The sequence below is a fragment of the Diospyros lotus genome, chromosome 1 (genome assembly GCF_014633365.1).
Source record: "Diospyros lotus cultivar Yz01 chromosome 1, ASM1463336v1, whole genome shotgun sequence".
Lineage (NCBI taxonomy): Eukaryota > Viridiplantae > Streptophyta > Magnoliopsida > Ericales > Ebenaceae > Diospyros > Diospyros lotus.
Genome location: NC_068338.1, coordinates 38,555,542 through 38,580,907, shown reverse-complemented (window position 1 = coordinate 38,580,907; position 25,366 = coordinate 38,555,542). Strand labels below are relative to the sequence as shown.

Here is a 25,366-nt window from a genome sequence, read left to right as displayed (position 1 = left end):
CTTTTGTCTACGCAATCATGCTTTTTTTTCTCCACCGCCATCTCCATTTTCAAATCTCTTTCTCTCTCTCGTCATCTTCCTCTCTCTTTATACTTTAATTAATTTTTTTATAACACTTGAAACTTATACATATACACTAATTATTTTTTAAATTATCATTTTATAACTACTAAGGGTATTATAGATAATTATACAAAAATAAGTTATTTTACAGCTTATGGTATCAAACACCATAACTACTTAACTATAATTTCTAAGAAGCTGCAGCAAATAGGTTCACAACTTATTCTAAGTTTTAGAAGCTATAATATTTGAAACTATAAGCTATAATTTATTTAATTAAGCTGTAACAAAGAGAGCCGTAGTCAGGGAACATGACACTATGTTTTTTAATTTATTTATTTTAGTTGAATTTATTTATAAAATCAAGATAACGTAAGATCAGGCTGTGTTAATTTCTGGTGAAGATGCATTATGCAATTTTCAAATAACAGCAAAAAGAAATTTAATCTAAAAGCTGAAGCTGGATTGGATTGATTCCTCCATCCAATTCTTAGGATACAATACAACTAGCACAACCAGAAAATCATCCAAATCCAACCTTACCCAATGGCCTCTCTTCCCCACTCCTCTTGGTTTTGCACGCTGAGACCCACCAACAGTGGCGTTGCCTCTTCAACAAAACCAACTCATAGAAACTACGGATTCAAGTCCCCCAAAGCCTCGTCATCCTCTTCTAATGCCCAATCTTCGCCCCAGAATTCTTCAGAAGCGGAAGCCGGTGAGACGGATCCGGTGAAGCTCGCATTCGCCAGAGCCAAGGCGTACAAGAAATCGCTGCAATCGAACCCGGCTCCCGAAATTGTTCAAAACCCGGTTCCCGAACCTGCTGAATCCGGAAATCCAAGTGGGTCGTTGGTGGAGGTTACCAACAATGTCGGTGATGAGGAGGTTCCTCTTTCTGTTAGACTAGCAATGGATAAAGCAAAAGAGTACAGGAAAAGCAAGGAAATCACTACGGGTAAAGGTGGAAGAGCTGAAGAAAGTGAAGCGGCTTCAGGTGCGTTTCGTTTGGGAAAATTCCGGATTTCATTGTTGTTTGGTGTTTTAGCAGATTCTGGGTTGGTTCTAGCTTTGTATAATTTCTTAATTGTTACATAATCTTGGTTTAGAGGTGTTTACATGTTGTAATTGTTAGTTTCACAATATCAACTATGTGATGGAAGATGTCCATATCAATTATCTCCATTCATCTCCATCTCATGAAACTTTTGCATATGAAGATAGCATTGGAAATTTATATCGTTATTGCCTTGCTAGAGGGCTGTGTTAGGAAGGGCATCCGGTGTAAAATTTTGCCATGTTGTTCTTTTGCATGGATTTGTATTGTCAATGTGATTTTAAGAAGTTAATTGACATTAAGAATGTCATGCCATGAACCATACTTGGTTAGGACAAGGTGTAGTTGATGATGATAATGATTATACAAACTCAGTACTAAAAGCACTTGAAAAAATTCAGGTATTAAGAACGATGGTTCAGTCCCCGGCATTATAAGTGGTGGCAATCAGGAGGTCCCCTCTTATGTGAAGGTTGCAATGGAGAGGGCAAAGGAGTATGAGAAGAACAAAGGAGCTTCAGACGGCGGTAAAAGTGTGCAGGAAAGTCAATTGCGTAAAGGTAGTATCTGCAAAATGTGAGTTTCTCCATATCTTTGTTTGGTTTGTTTGCTATTTTTTTTGGTCTTTCTTCTTAAATTCAAATAATTATGTTAAATTAGTTATTATGCAATTAAAGCATAATTTCAATTGGCAAAGGAGCACAGTTCATTGATCAGATGAAAATGATGTTTTGAATACTCTATTCTGCAAACTACTATCAACTGCAATGGCTTTAGATCAGTTTAAATGATATACACAGAAGAATTTGTGCGCATTTGAAGGGGATGTGGGTAGGAATGATCCATGGGGAAATGTAAAGTTAGAAAACTCATTTTGATTTGATTCTGAGTTGATTTTCCTGCTTCATGACCCTCATTTTATTTTACTTTTTTGCTAAGTAAGATTATACAACTCGAGACCTTGCGGGGGAGCAACAAAGGCTCACAAGACTTGAGATCAAGACCTTGGGCTCACGAGTGTTGCTGCCTACCACTAGGCTACAACTCCAGTGGTGACCCTTTTTATCAGATGTGATATTTATGTAAAAGTGAATTTGATGTAAGCTTCATGGAATCTAATCTTTTGTAGAGGGAATGTTCAAAATAACATTGGGCTTTTTCAAGGGGACTGTGGAGTAAAATTTGTAAATGTATTGGTCTTAGGCTTGAAAGGAGGGAATGGAACAAATTCTGGAAATGCCTTATTTGAGAAGATGACTGGTAAGAAGGAAGAACTGAAGATTTCAAGCCTTGATTTTGTCGGGCTTGACTTTGCTGAAAAGAAGAGCAGGCGACTTCCTGCTGGGTTGATTCCAGTCTCTGACCCTTTTCAAGAAGGGGATATGCCTGAAGTAGAGATACTTGTAGGGGATACTAGCAAGTTTGAAAATGCTGCGGAGTCACAGCAAAAGCCAATTGAGGAAGACAACCTGGACGTTTACAAGCCGAAGGTTTCCACATGGGGGGTTTTCCCAAGACCTAGCAACATTTCAAAAACAGTATGATTCTATCACATCCTATAGTTTAACTGGAAAACTTGACTATATGTGTTTTTATGAGGTTTGATTGTTTAATTACTCTATGGTGGGCACTGAGAGTGTAGTTTGATAATTTATTTCAGCAACTAAATAAAAGCTTTGGGAGATGCAAAATGAATTAACAATAAAAAAGAAGGAACAATAACTAAATAAAAGCGTTTTTGCTATTTCCAGAATGAAAAAATTAAATATAGTGCACAAGTAGAGCATTGATAGCACAACCTAAGTTTTGAACAATTCCCCTTTATTTTAGATTGAGGGCGTTACCGATGCACAGGGCTTTCAGTTTTGCAAGGATTGGGGGAGGGTTATTTTTGTAACCAACCTTACCTTGTTTTGCAAATTGGCTATTTCCATAACTCAGATATGTGGCCCTCTGTTTTAGGTTAGTCCAGATAAATCTGCTCCAGAGTTTAACAACCTTAAATAAGCATATTTTAAATAACTAAAGGTGGGTATCACACATGCATGTGCGCGTGCAAGTGCACACACACAATAATGGAAAATCTCACTTCATATACTTATATATATACACGTTGTCATAGCTTTATTCCTCTTTATGCAAGCACATGCTGCTATATATGTACCAGTAAGTAAAACTTATTACAGATACAAAATAGACAAGACAATTCTAGTCTTGGGTATATAGATTTCAAATGATAAAAAAAGTATGTAAGTTAGAACTTTTAAAATGAGAACCCATGGTGTTAAAAAGTGGTATTATAACTAACTAATGTCTATTTTTGTGTGCATAAGGGCCAACACGTATATCTGTGTCCGACAAAGGGTCATAATTATGATGATGTCAAATTTTTGGCTTGTTGCCATCCCACATCAGTTGTTTATTGGATAGATCATGGGTGTATTATTTGATCTAAGAGCTCAGAATTTTACTTCAACTAGCACTTCCAGTGGCATCACCATTCAAGCATTCAACATTACTGGCCATGTTGATTTCTCATGAACAGTAGCTACTGTGGTTATAGGGAATTCCCGTAACTAAAGAGTATAACATCTGGTTCTCCATTATTGAGGTAGTCTTACCATGTAATCGTTCATTCTTTTAATTACGATGGTAAAGTACTTTATTCTTAAGGCTCTGGAAAGCATAAATGGGAATGCCATTTCAAAACCCTTCTCTCTGCCCTGATCTTTTTAACATTTGGCTTGCACTTTAATAATTGATCTTTAACTCAGTTCCTTGTTTGCTTGACTGTGATCTCTCTAACTTCCAATAAATATATCAAGAATAATGACTGCTTTGATGTGATAGTATAAATTAGTACTCTGTTCACTTTCACTAGTTTTTTCTCTGCTGTTTGATTCTCTTTATTTTTTTTTTGGTTGTCATTTCCTTCTTCTGGAGCCAATTGTCATTTCTTTTATCTTTTATCTTTTTCCTGTGTAGTATGGTGGTGGAAGAGTTATTCGCCCTGGAGAGCAGCTTGAAACAGCAGAAGATAAAGCTGCCAAAGAGAAGCGTACAAGAGAACTACTTGCTGCATACAGGAGTAGAACTGGATTAAGCATTGATACAAAGCTAAAATTTCAATGCGAGAAGGTACTTCAAAATGTCGAATTAGGCAGCATATGGACGTGCTACAAGAGAACTACTTGCTGCATATGGACATGGGACATGGCATTTATATATTGACACTGCAATTTCAAAAAGATTAGGAGACGACATGATGAGGAAATCAAAACAAATAAAAAAGGGAATTTTCTAGTGCACAAGCCTTCCTACTTTGCTAGGGTTGGGGGAGGTTGTACTTGTATGCAGCCTTCCTCTTGCTTTTCTGTGAAGAGGCTGTTTACATAAACAATACACATATGCAAGGAAAGTGGATAGAATGAAGAACTTGTATCAGAAAAGGTGGCAGAAGTATATGATTGGGAATTTAGAATCCATGAAGTTGATTCCAATTAGTGGGATTAAGGTTTGTGATGATGACGTGACAATGACTTTAAATGTTTGAACTGTTTTAATGCCAAAATTTTTCCTTCCACATGACAACTCCACGAAGTGCTTGCTAGGAAAGATATACCTTCTCAATTTTAAAGATATTGTTCTTCTCCACCTTGCTATGAAATTTTGATCATTTATTTCTTGATGGAGATAATAACCTTCCTCTTAATATACTGTTGCTGTTCACAGGCTTTGCAGGATGGAGATTCCTTAATGGACTGTGGCAAGCTTAATGAAGCATTACCATTTTATGAACAAGTGATGGATAAGTTAACATTTCAGGTTATCTGCTTATGATATTTGAATAATCTGAGCTGCCTGGATAGTGGATACAATAACAATCTTCTTGTTTACATTTTTTAAGCACACAAATAATTCAGGTTAATCTCCAATATTTGTTTCCATTTTGCTTTTATTCAATGCAAAAATATTGTGAAATACACATTCTGCAGTATGTTCAATTTGAGTCAAAGTGCAAAACTTGATGTTATACCATTATATGGTTTATCCCTTTTTAGAATTGTAAATTACCAAAGCTAACTACCTCTACATGTTAAATGTTGAATTTGGAAATATTTAGAAGGGGGGCATTTGAATTTTGATTGCCTTGGTAGTTGGTACACATGAAGTTAGCCAATTTGTTTTCCCTTAAGCTCTAAAATCTAGAGTTGGTATAAAATCTGGTTAGGGCTTGGTTCTGAAGCTAACTGACCAAGTACAAACTACCAACCAATTTCTTTCTCAATTCCTTTATTTCTTCTTCTACAAGGAAACAACACTAAATAAAATGAGTTACGCACCTATATTCTCTTAAAAGGGTAAAAATGCCCTTTGGGGATGTTTTTTGGCAGATTTCTTACTTGAGAAAATATATAATATAGTGATAAAAAAAGCATAAAAAATACTTTTGAAAAAAAAAAATAAAAAAAACCAAAATTATAAGGATAGACATTGAAGTTTATGCATGGAAACTCAAGAGGCTATGTTTGTAACTAGAAATTTTCTACAGATTAGAATATGAGAAGATAAAGAAACTACTTAGGTGTATGCATTTTCGAATAAACATAAGAAATTTATTTTCCTTTCCTTCCCCAAGTCCTATTTCCAAACATAGTAGAAGGGCTTTACCTCTGTTGGTGTTGTTTACTGCTTGCCTGGAGGGAAAATAATGAAAAGGTGAAGAAATGGTCCCTTGGCACTTAGTTTTATAGTTTCAAGTGCAGATAGCTGTCACAACCCTAGGGTTTGGCTAGGGTTGTGATAGGAATTTGGAGGGATTTAGGAAAGAGAAAGCAGAAAGGGAGGGAGATTTAGAACTGAAACAGAGAGAAATGGAGAGGAAAGAGAAGAAGAACCGAGAGAGAGAATTAAGAGAGATAATAGAGTTTGAAATTTCAATTCATCAATTCAAGCATGCCCACTCTCTTACAGCAATGGCTTATTTATGGCCTAACAAATACTATATCCTTATTACAATATTGCCCTTATACTACTATTAGGGATATGACAATTCCCCCCGCCTTGAAACATTTCTTGTCCTCAAGAAATGCCAAACCTCCACAGCTTTCCATATCCTTTTTCCTGTTCTTCCACAGCTTGGATGGACTAGTTTTGAAAAAATTCTATATGCATAACAGATTTGCAATGGTTCTCATGTTCTTTAATTATTCATCCCTTTTCGCAACAATATCCGCTAACGCCTTAAAATGCAGCAATGTAGAAATGTCGAGTCTAGGAGTTGCTGCAACATTAATTTCCGTCATTGTAGTAGGCAAAAATCCCAATTGGCCATCTGTAGCATTAATGCACAAAGCCGCAACAGCTTTGTTCTCCATGGTCCAGCTTTTGACTGCTACATCTGTCTTCCTTAGCTTTCATCCCGTTACAACCATTTGCCAAGATTCCTCACAACTTTGAATCTGCTGCTGATGAGGGAAATGCCTAATAGGGTCATAACTCATAGGAGATTTCCCTTGGCTGGAAGAAAAATCATCTGAAACACCTGTCTTGTTTACCTCTCTTCCCTCCAAAATACAAATCTGGTTTGCACCTTTTGAATTCTAGTTTACATTTTTGGAAATGACAGCAACATGGTGACACCATTTAAGATCTGCAAAACTTCCTCCCGCTAGTGTTGTCTTCACCCTCTCATCAGCTAAGGAATCCTCAGCATTATCCGAAACCATAGACAATGGCATAGTATCCTTAGGAGCTCCACCATCAGTTCCATTTCTGTTAGAATTCTGATTCGGAACACCATCCGATCCTTCCGTCCCTGCTCTAATCACCAGAGGTAACAGATTGGCTTTGGCTTCCTCGGTTAGTTCCTCAAATGCTGCCCCCGTTTCCTCTCTTAGCCTTTCGGTAGTTGCATCTTGAGGTAGTAGTTCCCCTTTTAACTTCTCAATCAATGCAGCAGAATTCCCTTCAACATTGCGGGTTGTCCACCTTGATTGAGCATGTGTCTTATTTAGAACTGGACCAATTTCAGATTTTGAAGATTCAGAGATGTTTATCTCCAATTCCAGAAATCCTTTGTTGCCTTCTCCTTCTATTACTCTCTGATTGACTGCATCAATCATTTTGTGTTTTGGGCTTCCGTGATTGTCATCTAGTCCATCTTCACCAAGAATTTCTTTTCCAAAGGAATCAGTACTTGCTGTCCCAACCACCGGATTGTTACAGCTTCCCTCTATGTAATGTTGTTCACCACCAAAACTACTCCCGACTTTGCAGTCATCCTTCTTGTCATTGCTGCCTAAATCCGAATATTTCTTCTTTTGCCTAGAATCTAAAGCAGGTAGTGACTTGGCCTTCCACAAGCTTGACTTCTCCTTAGGCGACTTCATCTTCAGAGACTCATGAGGAGAATAAGGATTACTCATAGGATATGGCAGCTTCTCTATAATAATTGGATCAGAGTATTCCCTTGAAAGTAGACAAGCAGGTAATCTAACCTAGTTTTGTCTCGCACACATTATCATGTATTGGTCCATCATCCCTCTTCTGAAGTCATCCCAAATTTCACGGGTGTGACTGAACTCCTCACGCAACATATCGGCAATAGTGTTTAGCTTCTTATCCACCACTGATTCTATAGGTCCAATATGGTTCGGCCTCGCCGTCATCATTGCCGACACTTGCTGCCATTGAGATTCCATTTGCTTCATTCCCATGTCATTTGCCATTAGAATTCAGATTGCTGGTGGATAATCGATCGCCTCAAGGATTGATAGCTGGGAAACCACCTCCGCTGGAATCAGGGAGACTGAATTCGCCTGAATTCAGTTCGCTCCACCTGCAATTGATCGACTCAGTTGTTCGATCAATCCTATAGCTGCTTCCTGAAACTCCCACTGCAACTTGATCAGCCTCCTCTAAACTGCCATTACTATCTTCTTTGATCGGCAATTGACAATCGATCAAGACTAACAACAGTTGCAATCTCAACGATTTCCCAACCCAAGCCAAATGCCGGAAATCACTGCACCTGATCACTATGGATCAACTACCGTTCAAGATCTGCTTCACTGTGGATTAGCGAGCGTGGTTAGCGTCTAAACTTAACAGCTTCGAACGTCAAATCTGAGATTCAACTAGAGATCGCCTGGTTGTTTCTCGATCTCAAATGCTGAAAATTCACCAGAAGTCGGAATTGCTTGGCCTAATCACCTTCAAATTCTGAACTAAAATTACAGCCAATTAATCGATCGGAATTCTCTACTCGTCTTCCTTGCTTGGTCAACACTCTTCGAAAATTCTCAAGCAGGACACCAATCCTCCTGCTTCGTGTTCTAGGATAGTCGATCTCACAGTTCAATCACTTCATTGGAATCACTGAAATTTGCCGAAATCATTGAAATTACAATTACTGGCCATCTTCGTCTTCAAAAGTCGAACAAGAGTGCCCCAAAATTTCCAGGCAACAATCGCCTCCGACCAGCCTAGGAGAATCGCGCACCCAATCACCGACCGCAATTGACAACGGTTGCGACACCACTTCCTCGTCTGACTCACATGCACACCTTCCTTCCCGTTGTCTACTCACGATTGAAGTGAATTCAATATTGCCAGCGTAGTCGTCTTCCAATTTTGAACAGTATTTATTGGAATATCATTCAAGATTGCCTTACAACAATCGCCCTTTCACATGCAACGAACTAACTCTGGACTCACGACGGAGATCGCTTCACTGAGAGTGTCGGACTTCCACTCAAAGTCGCCTGGCCTGCTCGTCTGCTAAGTCGGATCAGCTGAAATTGCTCCAGGAGTTGTTGGAAGCATCCTCGGAACGGCTTGGCCAGGTCGTTTTCACACGCCTTCGGCCCTTCACAATCTGGACCTTAATCCAGATCCTCAGTCGAGAATTCCGCCAACGGAATCACTGAAACTGATTTAACAGACAAAAACTTGAAATCGAATCAAATCATAGCCAATGATTGGTTGCTCTGATACCAATTGTCACAACCCTAGGGTTTGGCTAGGGTTGTGATAGGAATTTGGAGAGATTTAGGAAAGAGAAAGCAGAAAGGGAGGGAGATTTAGAACTGAAGCAGAGAGAAATGGAGAGGAAAGAGAAGAAGAACCGAGAGAGAGAATTAAGAGAGAGAATAGAGTTTGAAATTTCAATTCATCAATCCAAGTATGCCCACTCTCTTACAGCAATGGCTTATTTATAGCCTAACAAATACTATATCCTTATTATAATGTTGCCCTTATACTACTATTAGGGACATGACAATAACATCTGGGGTCATCTTTATTTTCTACTTTTTCCTGTTCAATTTTTATTTATTTATTTGTTTATTTTTGTGTTGTTTATCCAGAGTGAACTTCATGGGTTAGCTGCTTTGCAGTGGTCTATTTGTCAAGACTCACTCAGTAGGTATGTACATTAAATATCAACTAATTTCTCTCAGAATCTCCATTGTGTGCGTAAATTGTCAGAGAAAAAAACATCAGGAAAGTGCTGAAATTTGAGAGTCAAGACTCCATGCTCTTTACTGGAAATTGATAACTAAGAGTTACAGGTTCCTGCCTTATTGTCAGTAAACAAAATTATGGTTTTGTGTGCAGTGTTCTACTTTCAGAAACTCCGTATGAAATATAATTAATCATGTGGTAAAGAAACTGAGGGGCTTTTGCAAGGTGATCAGTTATGTTAGCTCATCAATTTTCAAATGTGCTGATGTTAAACCCTAATCTTGGGATATCAAGATCTTTATCTATAACGGCCCACCTCCCGGAGCCCTTGCCGGCATAGAGGATCCGTGAGAGAGTTATTACTTGAATGATGTAGAACAACAACGCAAGCTAACCCACTCACAACCCTTATTAAAATCATAACCCTTAACAACATGAGCCCACCTGGGCTTACATAACATTTACCCATCTCCAGATTTTGGGATGTTACATTATCCAAAACTTGGGTAGGATAGTGCATAATATGTTTTACATTAGCTTAGCATATTATTGTTGGGGGTTATACCTGAATTTAATAGAAATTCTGTCTTACCCTTGTTCCTTTGTGATTAGAAGGTTATGGGTTTGAGCGGTCAAAACTCAAAATAGTCTCTTTGCAAGTAAGGGTAAAGCTGTGCCCAAAAATGGCCCTGCCCTGATTCTCGCAGAGCAGGGAGCCTTGTGCATTGGGGATGCCCTTTTACATCTGAATTTAAGTGAAATACAAGGGAGAGATGAGATTTCTGTTTCCGTAAGCTAGAAATCATGTCATTGTTTCAAACATCCAAGTGTATTTTGGGTGTAGGGGTCAGATAAATTCATTGCTTTATCTTTACCATACATGGTGTATATGTGCACACAAAGGGGAATATGAGTGTCCATGTAATAACACAAATGGTCACAAAACCAGTTGTCCGTGTTTTCCCCTTTAGTTTTTAATACTAGAAGTTAACCTGACATCGTATTTGGACCCTTGTGCCGCCTCTCCTCTATTTTTCCCCCAAAAACAACTCTTTTGTGAATGATTCAAATATTGCTGAGATGAGTTAGATTACTTGTAAAGAAAGAAGATTGGATAAAACTGGAACTATTGCCCTTGAAATGAAAATTTGCAGTTTGGGAAATTTATCTCAAGTTAATAGATTTCTGTTTTTTCAGTTATTAGACTGTGCATTCTGTAGTGATTATGATTGGCAGGCCCAACGAGGCTCGAGGCATGTATGAGAGGCTTCAGTCCCACCCAAATGTTAAAGTGAGCAAGAGAGCGAAGCAGTTCTTGTTTGGCTTCCAGGTAACTTGATTGCAGAATGTTTATGGATGTATGGTCTATATCTGATAGCTGAAAGGACATCATGAAGAGTCTTGATGAGGTGTCTGACGATGTGACAACGTTGAAACAAAATGCACCAAGACATGCATAATGTGATATACGTTCTTGAACTTCAGAACATGTGTTGAGTGCCTGACAGGCTGACACAGCCATAGTGCTGCAAGCAGTGCTACTATAGGAGGCCTTTGGGTGGTATTTGAAATATCTATGGATTGAAGAAGAAAAACATGTTATGTTTTACTTGTTGCCGATTACCTAGCCTCTGTGTTTGTTTATGTTTCCAAAATTTTAAGTAACATGTGAAGTTAGCTATCATGGGCATACGTGCTTTAAGGTCATTGCTTATATATATATATATATATCCTTTTTATCATGATTTTTTTTGGTGCCAGGCCATCTTGGCATCACTTGAAACTGAAATTATGTTGCCTGATTGCAGGCCATGGAAATGATGAAAGTTAAGCGTACATCTATCTCTACGATGAACACAGGTTACCAGAATTATTTTGAAGCATTTCTTGAAGATAAAGCCAACTACAGTTTGGAAAATGCTGATGTTGAAGAAGGTGTGACGACTCAAGTCCTCCCTTACATTCTTTTTCTTGTTTCTCCTGTTATTGTTGTCCTACTTATTGCTGGTGTAAGGGGATAAAATTGAGACATTTGATATTTTTGAATAGGTTCTGTTTATAGACTTTATTTGAAAATGTAGATTGGCTCCATTTATCCTTTTTCATAATGACACCTTTACTAACCAGAAGGTTGAACACAGTATGTAGCTTCTCCATGAATCAGAATAAAACTCGTTACTTGTTGAGCTTGTGAATTAATGAGGAAAGATGGATGTCCCTGATTATTGATCACCTGTTCGGTAGATGTGAACATATCCTGTAAAAGTGCTGAATCTTGCACTTTTTGGTATATGTTGATTTGGAGTGACAAGAAGAGGAGAAAGATTGGAAAGCACAATGAACTGAAGTAAAATTTATTTGGATTTATGATGGTCCGGAAATTGAGAACAACACGAACTGGATATTGGTCATGAAAATCATTTTTCTCTGGGATGTTTATTCATACGGAACATGTACGTAAAAATGATTACATTTTCCTTTTATTTTCCCTCGACAAATCCTATTCTGAATAGAGATGGAAATTATGCAGGCGAGAAATTGTTTGGTTTAGGTGCAGGCTAGGGGAAACTGAAGGGTTTTGTTGTAGTGATGAATGCAAGTAGTGCTTCTCATTTTGGTTTCTTGGCTCAGATGGGATAACATCTCAACCTGGTTGTAACTTTTTTAAGCCTCTTGATGTTGTTGAAAATTGGAACGTGCTGATTAAACTTGACTGGTAGAAATGTCATTGGCTCGTATTACGTGATGATGGTTAAGATAGCTAGAACTGAAGCAGAAAATTGTTCTGGAGTGTTTGAGAAGGTTCTCCCTATACTTGAGAGTTAAAGACCATACAGACTTGTGAAGAGGTAAAATGTATGAAAGGATATGATGGTAGAAGGGATTTTGCGTCTACTGCTGATACTGTTGACAACCAGGGCTGTATACAGCATTGTGTGCTGGACTGTGTGGTACAGTCCAATTAAATCAATCAATGCCATGAGATCTGAAGCCATTAATTCTTCTTCATATTGGGTTCTCCAGGAATTGAAAGAGTTTCAGTTGTTCATCCATATAATCCAAGCCAAGCCTTGGCAGACAAAGATGAAAATAAAAGTAGCATTTCAAGCAAAGAAGACAATGCTGTATATGCCACTAATTGCGGTAATCTGCATCAACAGTTTTCCCAACAAGCAAGGCAGAAATCTTCTTGTGGGCTTTGACAAGTACTATTGTCTGAGATTCAGCAAAAGTAGGATGCTTTTTGTTGTACCTGCCCTGCCCATATGGAGATTTGCTTATTCAGTGCTTTACTTAACTAAGCAGTTGGTTGAGCAAACTAAGCAGTTGGGTGAGCTGCTAATAACAATATATTATAGCATATATATGCAAGCAACATCTCATTCTTCTCCTACTCTTAAGTTGAATTTGACATCTTCACAGAATAATGCTCTACATGAGTTGAATTTTTGTATTAAAAAAAAACATGATGTGACTTCTTTATACTTATAGAAATAAAAAAATCAAACCTAACAACTCCTATCTATAAATTAAAATCTTGGTCCACATCATTGGTATTTTATAGAAATAAATAAAAATATAATTTTTCACGAGTAACAATAAAGGAGGAGTTAGATTGTATGTAAAGATATTCTTTCTTGATTGACTTTTACAAAGTGAAAAATTTGATATTAAGAAACATCATTTATAATTTTTCATGACACACTGTAAGAAAGCAAAAGGTACATACTTTTTATTTTATTTTTTATTTTTTTATGTGCGTGCAAAGGGGAAGGAAGGTATAAGATTTTTGTCATCTTTAATTTACAGCCTCTGCCTAAAAGTCACTACTGAATCATCATGCAATGGTACCCACAATATTTTTCTTTTTCTTGACAGAGACTAAATATGGCCTCTTTCTTTATGACAATCAATGGGAACCGCCTTGGCATGGCATCATCTTAATTTATTATTATCTTACTTTCATGGCAAAAACAAATAAAGTGCTTATTTATTTATTTTTCCTTCAATACTTTGCTATGATAAAATAGCCACAAGAATAACATACTTTTTGCGACGTTTGTGACAAACGCGACTTTTGCGACGGGGCCAAAATTGTCGGAAAAAATCTCAATTATTTTCCTAACTCTTTGCAAAGAAATGATAGGAAAAATCTTCACTTTTATCTAACTTTACCATTTTCTTTTTAGTAATAAAAGTTGATACAGATATTATAAATAGATGTTAATTGAAGATTTTTTTAGGTAATTGAACCCAAAAGAAAAAAGGAACAAAGACATAATCTCAGAAAAATAAAACAATTTACTTGGGTTGAATTTTTGGTAAAACTTATTCTGAAAAATATTTATCCATTCATGTGGAAGAAATAGTATATATATATATATATATACAACCATGTTACTAATATATCAAAGATTATATCTTGAACTACACACAATATATGTAAAATAACAAAAATAGCCCTTGCGTCTCACCGTCTCACACTGTCTTATCACCTCGCCTCACCATTTTATATAAAATATATTTTTATCATTTTACATGTATTGTGTAATCTAAGGTATAGTCAAGGAGTACCAATAATGTTCTCAAGGTACATGCCAAGTAGTTGAATCATGATAAGTTGGGATTCGCACCAGTAAGTCGTGGGTTTGATTATTTGTCTTGCATAATGAGACAAAGTCTTTACTTATGATTTATTTTCTCTATCGAAATCAAGAACACAAGCGACGGAAGATAACAATAATTCTAAAAGTGTCAATAACATTATAATTATATATATATATATATATATATAAGGAGAGAGAGGGGGAGGGGAATCCAATGCCAAATACCAGCTGAAACAATGATTATCCATCAGACTATGGTTGAGGCGATTCATGTAGGCTCAAAAGCTAATGTAATACATCTCCCATTTCGTATAAGATTGGAGACAATTATTTGAAATAATAATTTTTTGAACCAAAATAAAAAAACATACACCTTATGTATACATTTTTATATAATATAAAGTAAATTATATTGTTAATTCTTAAACTTTACAAGCATAACAAAATTGAGTATTGAATTTTAATTTTTATCATCAATTCAGAAGTTATTCTTTTAATTTTTTGTTAAATTTTGTCAATAAACACTATCGTGAAATACATTACTATAAATCTTAAGATCACTTAATTTTGGAGTTTATGTTAATTTCAGCATTAAGTAATTTTTGAAATTATATTAATATATATTACATCAGTTTTCGTTAATAGAATTTAAGAAACTATAAAAAAAAAGAAACTGAATTATAATAAAAAAATAAAATTTAGTGATTGTGATGACAAAAATTAAAATACAATAATCAATTTATTATGAAAAACAAAAATCAAAATTAATAACATAATTGATCATTTTTACATATAATATCACGGTTTATTTTTTTTTATTTTATAAATCTTAGTTCCAACTGTTACAAGTTTAGTTTTTTTCACATAATTCAATTAATAAAAAATCTAACTTAAAATAACACATAAGTTGGGGGAAAAGGACTTTTTATTTATTAAAAGGGAAGTTGTTTTCCCTTACCTTAATGCCCCTATCTCAATTTCTCTTGTCCTAAAAGTCTCTTTCGACTTCTCTCATTTATGTATGTATAAAATAATCTAATACAAACTTAATGCAATGTCTTGACATCCTCATGTTTGTTTCTCAGAACTTGGAAGATTCACACACACACACACACACATATATACATATATAGATCACCCCACTAATGGTTACTATATATTAACTTTAATTTAGTACTAATTACCCACCAAGGATTACATATGGTTGTGAATTGTGATCAATTCAAACCCGATTATCTTTGTTGCATGGTATTCTAAACTTGTAATATCCCATTCACAAATCTATAACGAAACATTAAAAGTACGAAATGAAAAGCCTTCATCAAATGATCTCTCAATAATATTATGTTTTCATATTTATATGGAAAGAATAATATATACGGATGCTCAAGAAATGGTTTGGATTAGTTTTCAAAATAGAGGTCAAGTGGTTGAGTTACGATAAATTGTGATTCGCATTAGTAGGTCGTAAGTTCAATTATTTGCCTTGCGCAATAAAATAAAATCTTTATTTATGATTTATCTCTTTTATTAAAATTGAGAACACGAGCGACGAAAGATCGTGTAAGGACAATAATCCCAATAAATGATCTGAATTATGGAAGAACCAAATAAGGTGCAGCATTCAATTACTTAATACCCTTTTTCTTACCGTTTGGGACATGTTTGAGGAACGTGCATTGATGGACGACGACGATGATGATGATGAGAGTGCAAAGGGGCTATGATGTGGATGCATAGAGAAACAAATATGAACAGAAGACAAAATGGGCTAGTTTTTGTTACAATAATGCACTGGCAAGGAGGAGCGCCTGTTGGACTGCGCCACCAGGGCCGCCCTACGCTCCCGGTGGGACCCCATTCCGCCGGACCGCCCCTTCCTCTTTCCTTTTTCAGCCTTATTTTCTCCAAAGTTGCACCGCCCTTCTCCAAAGTTGCGCCGCCCACATCCAGTCCACTCCCCCGGGTCGGTTCTGCTATCCATTAATGTGAAACCATTTTCATCCCCTCTATTTACTTATGGCCCCTACTCCCCTTCTATAATCACAAAAATGCCACCCTTGAAGCTCTCACGTGCAAATGACAAAGACAGAATGACTCGTAAACCCATAAACACAAAAACATGTGTTAGCCATCATCATTACATAATTATTAGCCAGTGCCCTTCGGAGGGTTTATGCTCATCTTATTATTTAGTCATTCGGAAATAAAGAAGCCCCTTTTTATACTTAATAGATTACACATGCTAACCCACAATTGTAAGTGACAAACTAGGCAATGTGAACTTGATTAAGAAAAATGTAGACTTTATTCACAAAACAAAATGCTGCAATAATCCGTTACCTAGACAAATTCTTGTGAGTCAATAATAGTGGTGGTTTTGTTGCTTTATCCAAGGAATGGGTAATTGGGTCATTTTCGCTAAACCAAGGCCAAGAACATGATCCTTGCCCGTCACGAGAAGATGTATTATAATGTATTACAAAGACCTCAACAATAAGAAATACATAATAAGGAGGGTGACATCTGCTGCTTCAGTTTCTTTGTCAAAGAAAATACCAAAGATCGAAGGGGCCCAATGAGAACTCCCGTTAGTGCAAAGTCTGCATCAAAGCTCTTATCTTGTTCTTCACCATTTTCAAATTCTAATTCTATTATACGCCAAAGCCAAACCACTCGCCCAAACTAGAACCAGAAAAACTGGGTTCCTCTGCTTGTTTGGATTCCAAGAAAAAACCACAACTTGCCTAGAGGGCAAGGAAAGGGAAAACGAAAAGGAAAAGGCAGAGGAAACACCCTTCTCTGTTTTTTCCTGCTTCTGGTTTTCCTTTTCTTTGAGCGGAAGATGGTCCAGAGAAAGGTGACCGGCAAGCTTGGTATCCAGGCCAATCACGTTAAATCGGAGAAGATTTTGAGGAGTCTTGGACCGTCTTCTCCGAGGCACCCGGATGGCAAGAGCAGAATGAAGAAATCAAGGTCAATCAAGCGTCCGGATTACGAAAACTTGCGATCGTCGCCGAGTTTACGGCGGGAGCAGCTGCAGCCAGGGCGGCCGCCGCCACTTGTCGATGCTCCAGCGGCAGCTGCCACCCCGCAAAGGCAGTTCTCGCCGAACTACATGAAGTCCACGAGCAGTTTCGAAGCGAGGAAGGAGCGGTCGCCGGTAAGTTCTCATAATTCTCCGGCTTCTGTAGATAGCAAGCGATCGAAACAGAGTTCGAAGAATTCAAAACTTGGCTCGGTTTCTGGCCAAAAATCAGTGAAAACCTTAACAAGAACTTCCAGTTTGAAACTGGTGAGGACTTTGACGAAATCTCCTAGCTTCAAACCGGCAAGATCTTCTTTGCCTATGAAGTGTTCGGAAGTTGTTCTATGTGAAAATCTGAATGCCCAGAGGGCAACGTGCTCTTCAACTTTGAAGGATTCCAAGTTGCCACCTTTCCTTGCTCTGAGTCCCGGCGCAACAGAGTCGGAAGGAACCTCGGCCATGAAGGTCTGTCCGTACACGTACTGTTCTCTTAACGGTCATCACCATCCTCCTCTGCCGCCGCTCAAGTGCTTCTTGTCGGCGAGGAGGCATATGTTGAAGACTCAAAAGAGTGTGAAAATGGGGTGCCTATCCCCACGTCGAAGGAAAGAGAAACCTGCAACTTATGAAGAGGATTTAGATAGCTCAGTGATTAATCCTCTGATGAAAGAAGAGGAAGAAGATAACTCCATGATTAACCCCCTGATGAAAGAAGAAGAAGAAGAAGAAGCAGATCATATGGATTTCTTTATCAAAATCTATGTTAAAGATGTAGAAGATAGCGTTGGAACAACTGGGGGAGGTGAAGAAAGAGACAACGAGAAGGATAAGTTTTTGCCTTTGGTAGGAGGGGCCAATGAAACAGTAGTAGAAGAAGATGGTGGTGGGCAGGGTTTTGAGAGCGGCTTGGAAGTGGAGCCATGTCCTGAGATTGATTTTGAAGGTAATCTTGATGAAACCAGTCATAGTATTTCGAATGAAATGGAGATAGCAGAGTTCTTTTCTGAGGAGCAGAATGTAGAGGCAGGGGAAGAAGTTTGTTCCCCTCTCTCTGTTCAAGAACAGGAATCACCGGACTGTTTGAGTGATCAGAGTGATTTGGAAGTAGAAAGCTCACCAAGCACTGAATTTGATGGAACGGATTCTGAAACTTCTGACATGGAGTGGGAGGAGGGCCAGTACTCTGCACCATTTGTCGATGATGAAGCTGGTAACTTGGCTCAAACCAACAATGGATCTGATCCTGCTCTCATCAGTGAACCTGCTTTCAAGTCAGTTGGCCTTGCTACCGGCTGCTTTGATGAAATTTCTGCTGATGCAGGGCTGGAAGAATTCTTTGAGCAAGTAAGTGAAAGCCCTGGAGCAAGTGATTTGTTGCATAATTTTGCAGAACCAGATCCAGAGGAAGTTTACGAGAATAAAACTGAAGTTAGTGAAGGGGCACTTGACAAAGGCCTTCTACTTGAGGGCGAGGTATCAATAATTAATCAGGTACTAAAACAAGAACAGGCTACAGCTGATGCTGGAGATGAAACAAACAAGAGAGAGCCAGAAGCTGCTGCCAGATCACTGATTGGAATCCCGTCTTTTGAGTCATTGCAGTGTTCATCTGAAGCTGAAAATGATATTGCTAAGGAAGTGACTAATGAAATCAAACTTAACACCAAAGCCAGAGACAGCAAAATAAACCAAGCAGAAGCTCATGCTCATTCATCAGACAAGGAATCACAGAGCAACAACCAGGTTGAAGATCAGAACAACTCAGAGAAAGATTGCAATCAGACTTGGAGCTTCAAGATCTCAGATTCTGTGGATTCCGAAAATCAGACTCATCCAGGGCTTAATAAAGTCACTGTAGACAGCAACAGTTATGAAGATGTCAATCAAATGGAAGTGGAGCGTTCAGACATTTCAGATCCAGAACAAAGCTTCCCATCAACAAAACTTGCAGCCAGCAGAAAAGAAACAAAAACTGCATTCACCCGTGGCACAAATCATTCAAGTCAAGAACCAGCTGGGGTCCCCATTAATCTAAGAATAACCAGAGGCAAGATGCCTGTAGAGGAGTTGGAGGAATCGAAGAAGTTCAATCCACGAGAACCGAATTACTTGCCAATTGAGCTTGACCCGGAAGCAGAAAAGGTTGATCTCCGGCATCAAATGGTGGATGAAAGGAAAAATGCCGAAGAATGGATGGTCGATTATGCACTTCAGCAGGCTGTCGCCAAACTTGCTCCAGCTCGGAAGAGGAAGGTGGCATTGCTCGTTGAAGCTTTTGAGAAAGTCACACCAATGTCCAAATATGGATCCCATGTGAGGCATACATCCCCAGCTTTTGTTCATGCCCGGACTATTCAAGCTTGTAACTGATGCTGATTAGTTGAGGTAAATTCAGAGCACTAATTGATGCTGATTAATTGAAGCTTTTGAATTTCAGAATTCATGAACTGTTTAAAGCTTCACAGAAACAGAAGATCATCGATTTGATATCTTTCATCTCATATATTTTGCAGGTGTGATCAAGAAGCAAGTTCAGTTAACTATGAAGTAGCAGCAACTTGAAGGTTCAGCTGATGGTTTATGATTACAAGCGAACCTTGAGCTCCAGAGAAATTCCATAGAAAAAGCATTTCATGTTCAGATCTCTGTGTAAAAGTACTGGAGAAGGAGCTATTTGAAGGACTCGTGGAAAATGGGACTCTAATACTGCAGTGCCCTGCTGTGTTATAAGATGATCTATATATTGAAGTGAGAATTAGAAATTTCAGTCCTATGTTTAGCTAATGCGGATAAAAATGCGGTGTTCAGATCTCTGAATGCTCATATGTATCTATCCTTTGTTGTTTGTGAAGGATACTTTCCCCAACTTTTAGTGTTGTTTGTGTTTGCTATTATGCTGTATTGCATGCATTATTAATGTACACTACTGTCTTTATGGCAGTTCAGTTCCAGTATTACAGAAAACAACTAGCGGAGATTATGCAGAAAATCATCAACCATTTGAACAGTTTATGACTTCTTTTTGAGGTCCACGAATCTATAACCCAATGTCGGTTAATGAACTTTAGTTTGATAGGACCACCTTGGCTTGACTGGTTCTCCACTAACTTGATGTGTTACTTTCATGAAGTCCCCGAGCCGTTTTGAGGCGAACACGCCGCCGGTAAGTTCAACAAACTCGAAACATGGCTCAGCTTCTGGGCAAAAAGAATCAGTGAGAACATCATTAACAAGGATTCTTTTAAGCGTTCAAAAGTTGCTCCCTCTGAAAATAATCCCAAGGTCCAGAGAGCAACTTACCCTTCAACATTTAAGGCTTCGAAGTTTCTCAGTTTCCTTGCTCAGGTCTGTCTGCGCGCGCGCACTGTTCTCTTAACAACGGTCATTGCCATGCTGCTTTGCCCAGTTGCTTCTCGTCGGCCGTCGCATATGTAGACGAAGAAGCAGGATAAGAAGTTTGTTCGCCGCCAAGTACTGGAGCAACGAAGTTAGATGAAATTTCTGCTGATGGAGGGCCGCCGCCGAAAGACATCTCTGAGCATGGAAGTGACATCCCCGGCCGATTTGTGGCATAATGTTATCAATCCGATGAGAAGAACCAGATGCAAGTTCAAAGCACGAGAAGCGGAAGCAGAAGAGGAAAAATTCAGAAAAAGTGGATGGTTGACTATGCACTTCGAGAGGCTTTGGCTCGTTGGAGCCTTTCATGCAAACTTGGGGTTGATCTTCTCTCTCATTCACTGTTTCAGAACACAGTTACTTCGATTGCTACCGAATTTTTTATTTTCTTTTCCCCCCCTTATATCCTAACCAAAAAAATTAAAAAAGACACTTTATTTGCAACTATACAAAAAAACACTTCATTTTTGTATTAAATAGAGTTAACTAAAATTTATCAGAAACCCATTTCCATCTCTATCATCATGCTTTAGGCAGAACGAACTCAGGTGAGATCACTGAAAAAAATTATAAATAAATATGAAGAGGATCTTGAAATGGGAGCTTGTTTTAAATACATTCCTCGACTTTATATATAACATGAAGTGTGTGAAAAGAATAATTCCCATGTTCAACTATTGATCTACTTCCAAATTCACTTGTATTGCAGGATGCTTGAGAATAAGCGATTTAAGCTCCCCAAAGTAACTGTTCAGAGTGCTGGAACTTTGGCTTTGCGAACCTGCCATGTGGGGATTGACCTCAGCACCTACAGTCTCTTCTGCTGATCTTTTCATCGATACATCTTCATCGTGAAACAACTTAAGTGAATCAGCGGTCGAGAGAGCGAGTACGGATTCATGCAAGGACTGCATCTTGTCTCTATCGTCTTGTGCCTCCATCAATCTCTTTCTCAATCCATCAGGTAGGGAAGTAAATACACTTCATCAAGATTGCGGCACATCAGGTTCAGCGGGAAAAAGAAGTTGACGATAAAGGGGAAACAACAGGGTGTAGCAGATACTCCAAAAAGTTGAGGGTCTAAGATTACACGGCCGTTGTCATTTTCTTTTTAAAGGGTGCACAGTATAATTTACCCAAAATTTAAATGTAAATCCATTAGATCTATTAACAATCCATTTGGTAAACTAGGACAGAGCGAGAAAGATAGCAGATGTTGAAGGAAAGAAACAGAGAGTAGTTTTGCACTGTACTCAAATAATTAAAGACGGACAAAAACAGGTTTGACACTGCTGCCATCTTTACTTTTTATCTGACACAGAAAAAGAAAAAGAAACAAAAGAAGGGAAATTTTCGTCATGACCAAAAGATTGGATACTAGAAAAAAACGCAGTCATAAATCTCCATTATTTTCCAATTTGGGAGATTTTAGAAACCAATCAAAATATTTTCCAATTTGAATTTCTTTAGCTTTCCTTCCCAATTCATTCCATTTAGCTATCAACAGATGACTGAGAGGAGGGACACTTTTCCTTTTCTTTTGTACTCAAAATTTACCCAATTCGAATGCAAAGTAAATTATAACGTTTTCTCACCTGGTAATACCCCTAACAAGGCCCCAGTTGTATCCAGCAACTACTGATTCCTTAAAGCCAATGTTGAAACCCTCCTGTGCAGAAGCTTCTTTTCCCGCTGTGAGGCCATCACGATATCCAATCTGAAAGTACTCAAGAATCACAAAGATCTCAACATTCAAAGAGTACACCAAGATAAGAAATAAAGAAAAACTACATTCCAAAGATAAGTCAAATCAACTTTGCATCAGAAGGATACCGTATGGAATTGGTCATGCCTTCGTTGCCACTCCCTGTCCAAATCCAATAGATTATTCTGTTCTTCAGGAGAACTGCCCCACAAAGAGTCATCATCATGCAATGAATGATCCAACTTGTGATCTGAAACAAAAGATTGATGAAAAACATCCCTCCTTCATAATTGAGTACAGGTAGAATATGAAAACATTAAACATAGCACACAACAACAAACATATTACTAGTCAAAATTTTCGGTATGAACTTCTTAGTACTTTTTGTCACGTATTTAATACAAAGTGACCTTGGACTTTGTATGTTTTACGAGGATATATAGGGAACCACATGTACATGTTTTAGGTTGTCAATCACCTAGAGATAACTGATTGAGAGTTCTGAACTTCTACTACAAATAATTTAGTTTCTAGATATGGTTTCACTTGGCATGTACCAAGTTAAAATTGTTTCTTGCTCAACTAATTGAGTGGGCTGCTGAATGCAGACCTGGGTGAGAACTTTGGCTTTTGCTCTCATTAGCTGTCATCTATCACCATCAGGTACCACAAACAGACTTGCTTTGTATAGCTTCTAACTAGAACAAAGCAAGGGCAAGTCCAGCTCATGATGAGAAAACTCAAGTCAGGGACACTTTTGCAGAACACAAGACATGAAACACATCATCGCTTTCCAAGCAAATTTCAATTATTGGGAGAAACTAACCATGTGAATCAACCAATATATGGCCAGCACTAGCCATGGGACCCGATCCTCCATTGGAGACTTCTAAGGTATCTGCATAGAGTTCATCAGCAAGGGTGCGATCCATCTGTATGCAACAATAGTCAGCATGAAAACTCTATCTAAGGACAACATGAAAATAATTTGAGAAGACATCCATAAACGTCACCTGGCAATATATATCCACACATAACAACATACCATTCCAATTGCCTCCTAGCCTATGTCCCACCCCGCAAATAATAAGATGAAAGAAATCCTGGTCATTTCTTAATTGGGGTTTCCCACCTCCTCATGTCAACAACCCCACATTGAGGCATCCGGGATAGATATATAAGCGCCTAATCACTGTGCAGTCTGTGCCAATCCACTAGATGCCCAAGCTTGTGATTTTGGATTAATCCCAAACTCAAGCACTTCCAGTTCCAGTATATTATATGCCCTTCTAAGTTGTTTAAGCACACAACAGATACTTGACATTTGTGATAGGATTGGATAAATGTCCAACATAGTAGATGGATATGTTCTCTACAAACAGGATAAACTAAAAGTTTTTTATTTTTTTCCTCCAACCATAAAGCAAGGGCAGGCATACAAAAATGACCTTCACAAAATGAGAAGCCTCATACACTGGGGGTAGACTTTTTACAAGGCAATATAGTTTTCTATTAAATTATGCATGAAACACTTTTTTTGTGTAAAATGTATGCTAGTTTATGAACACCATTTTACATTAAATAAAGGAAATAAAAATTAAAGTTTGAAAATATCCAGGCAACTTGTCAATATCCTCTCATATCTACTGACACAAAATTAGGTTAGCCCCACATTTGGACAAATATCTACGCCCAACACCTTTACAACTGCCCATGTTGCATAGCAATAGCTTTCCCAGACCCACAGGTGTAAGAAAATATCCAATAATAAGCCAAAACATGGCAAAGATGAATATCTATGTACTCATAGGTATTGAGAGAAATTAGTTACAGAAAATGTAAAGCAAAATGAATTTAACAAGGACTTTGAACTATTACCAATGAAAAGGTCTAATGCTAAGTTATACAGCATAAAGGGCAAGACGAATGTAGTTACATAAGCAGCTCTTGAGCCATTTTCTGCCTTCGTTAATAATGTCTCCACCTGAGATGACCAGCTCTTTCTTCTCCTCAATACATATCAGTAAGCAGTAATTTTCATCTACTTCTATTTGTTGCGGTTAACAAAGCATATTAATTTATCTAAGCAAGTTGCATGATCTGACAAGATTTAATTTTGCACTTTTATTTACTGTTTTTAAGAAAATTACCAGTGAACAAATGGTCAAATACTCAAAAGAATATGTTTTTCCCCTTGATAGTTTTATGATCTAGTTAGACCTCCCACTCGCAGCTACACGTCAAAGCTTGAGAACAAAATATAAACATAAAATAATTTAACTCTTCTACACTTGTAGTTTCCTCTGTGCGTGTGTACAACTCAATACCCATAAAAGTGCACAACTTTACAAACCAGAAAAAAAAAAACAAAGAAAAGAGCAGGCTATATATAACAATTCCAATTCTATTTTATACTTTTTTGAACCTTTGGCTGTGCAGATAAGAATTCGTCAGGGTCGTATTCATAACTCATTCTATTTTCGACAGCTAGATCTTTGTAGATCTAACTTTTAATTTTCGACCCACACACAAAAATTCGCGAAATATACATACATACATATATATACATATATATATACACACACGGCAGCGGGAATGAACACACAGAGAGAGAGAGCATACCTAGACGGAGAGAGCAGAGAAAACGAAGAGACAGTGGCCGGAGATCGCAGAGGAAGCCGAGCTTCCGTGGTTGTGGCCCTTCACGGTGGCGGTGCGTGATGGAGACGGAGGCAGTGGTAGGATATGGACCATATGGTGGCTGTGGCGCTTCACTATTTTGGCGGTGGCTGGGGAAAGAGAGAGAGCGGGGGCTAGAGCCTGGGGGAGTCGAGGGTCTCTCGACCATTATATTACGACCCTTTCGGGTCGGGTCGGACAGTTGGGCTGGGTAATCAGATCCTTCTAATTTCTTTTTGTTTTTTTCTTTAAAAATAACCGAAAAAACATACGAAAAATCGGCGCAAATATAGTTAAAGACTAAAAATCATCGCAAAATTATTAAAAGCAGATATAAATCGTTCTTAAAATATAATCAGTGT

The 25,366-nt window shown here is 37.9% G+C and overlaps 3 protein-coding genes across 8 annotated transcripts; 2 read left to right on the top strand and 1 right to left on the bottom strand.

Moving 5' to 3' along the window:
• Positions 1–513: 513 nt before the first annotated feature.
• Positions 514–11,772, top strand: LOC127794965 (uncharacterized). Of its 5 annotated transcripts, none has more exons than XR_008021724.1 (8): positions 514–1,060; positions 1,522–1,696; positions 2,250–2,658; positions 4,106–4,258; positions 4,853–4,945; positions 9,490–9,548; positions 10,807–10,916; positions 11,395–11,543. XR_008021724.1 is itself a non-coding variant. In XM_052326311.1 (8 exons), the coding sequence occupies exons 1-8, from the start codon at positions 610–612 to the stop codon at positions 11,605–11,607; spliced, it is 1,647 nt and encodes a 548-aa protein (XP_052182271.1). In that variant the 5' UTR covers positions 518–609; the 3' UTR covers positions 11,608–11,772. The 5 variants fall into 5 exon arrangements, 3 of the variants coding, with proteins under 3 accessions (XP_052182291.1, XP_052182271.1, XP_052182280.1); XR_008021726.1 differs by having other exon boundaries at positions 10,784–10,916; positions 11,395–11,433; XM_052326311.1 differs by having other exon boundaries at positions 518–1,060; positions 10,823–10,916; positions 11,395–11,772.
• A 4,966-nt stretch (positions 11,773–16,738) lies between these two features.
• LOC127794958 (uncharacterized) lies at positions 16,739–20,172 on the top strand. The gene is made up of 2 exons (XM_052326301.1): positions 16,739–19,606; positions 19,735–20,172. Exon 1 carries the CDS (start codon positions 17,039–17,041, stop codon positions 19,589–19,591), a length of 2,553 nt encoding a protein of 850 aa, XP_052182261.1. The 5' UTR covers positions 16,739–17,038; the 3' UTR covers positions 19,592–19,606; positions 19,735–20,172.
• A 999-nt stretch (positions 20,173–21,171) lies between these two features.
• LOC127794995 (protein YAE1-like) lies at positions 21,172–25,136 on the bottom strand. Of its 2 annotated transcripts, XM_052326376.1 has the most exons (5): positions 24,948–25,136; positions 23,152–23,257; positions 22,454–22,575; positions 22,216–22,337; positions 21,172–21,601 (listed from the first exon to the last, which is right to left on the bottom strand). In XM_052326376.1, exons 2-5 carry the CDS (start codon positions 23,255–23,257, stop codon positions 21,295–21,297), a joined length of 657 nt encoding a protein of 218 aa, XP_052182336.1. In that variant the 5' UTR covers positions 24,948–25,136; the 3' UTR covers positions 21,172–21,294. The 2 variants fall into 2 exon arrangements, with proteins under 2 accessions (XP_052182336.1, XP_052182344.1); XM_052326384.1 differs by lacking the exons at positions 23,152–23,257; positions 24,948–25,136 and adding an exon at positions 22,936–23,145.
• Between the last annotated feature and the right edge of the window lie 230 nt (positions 25,137–25,366).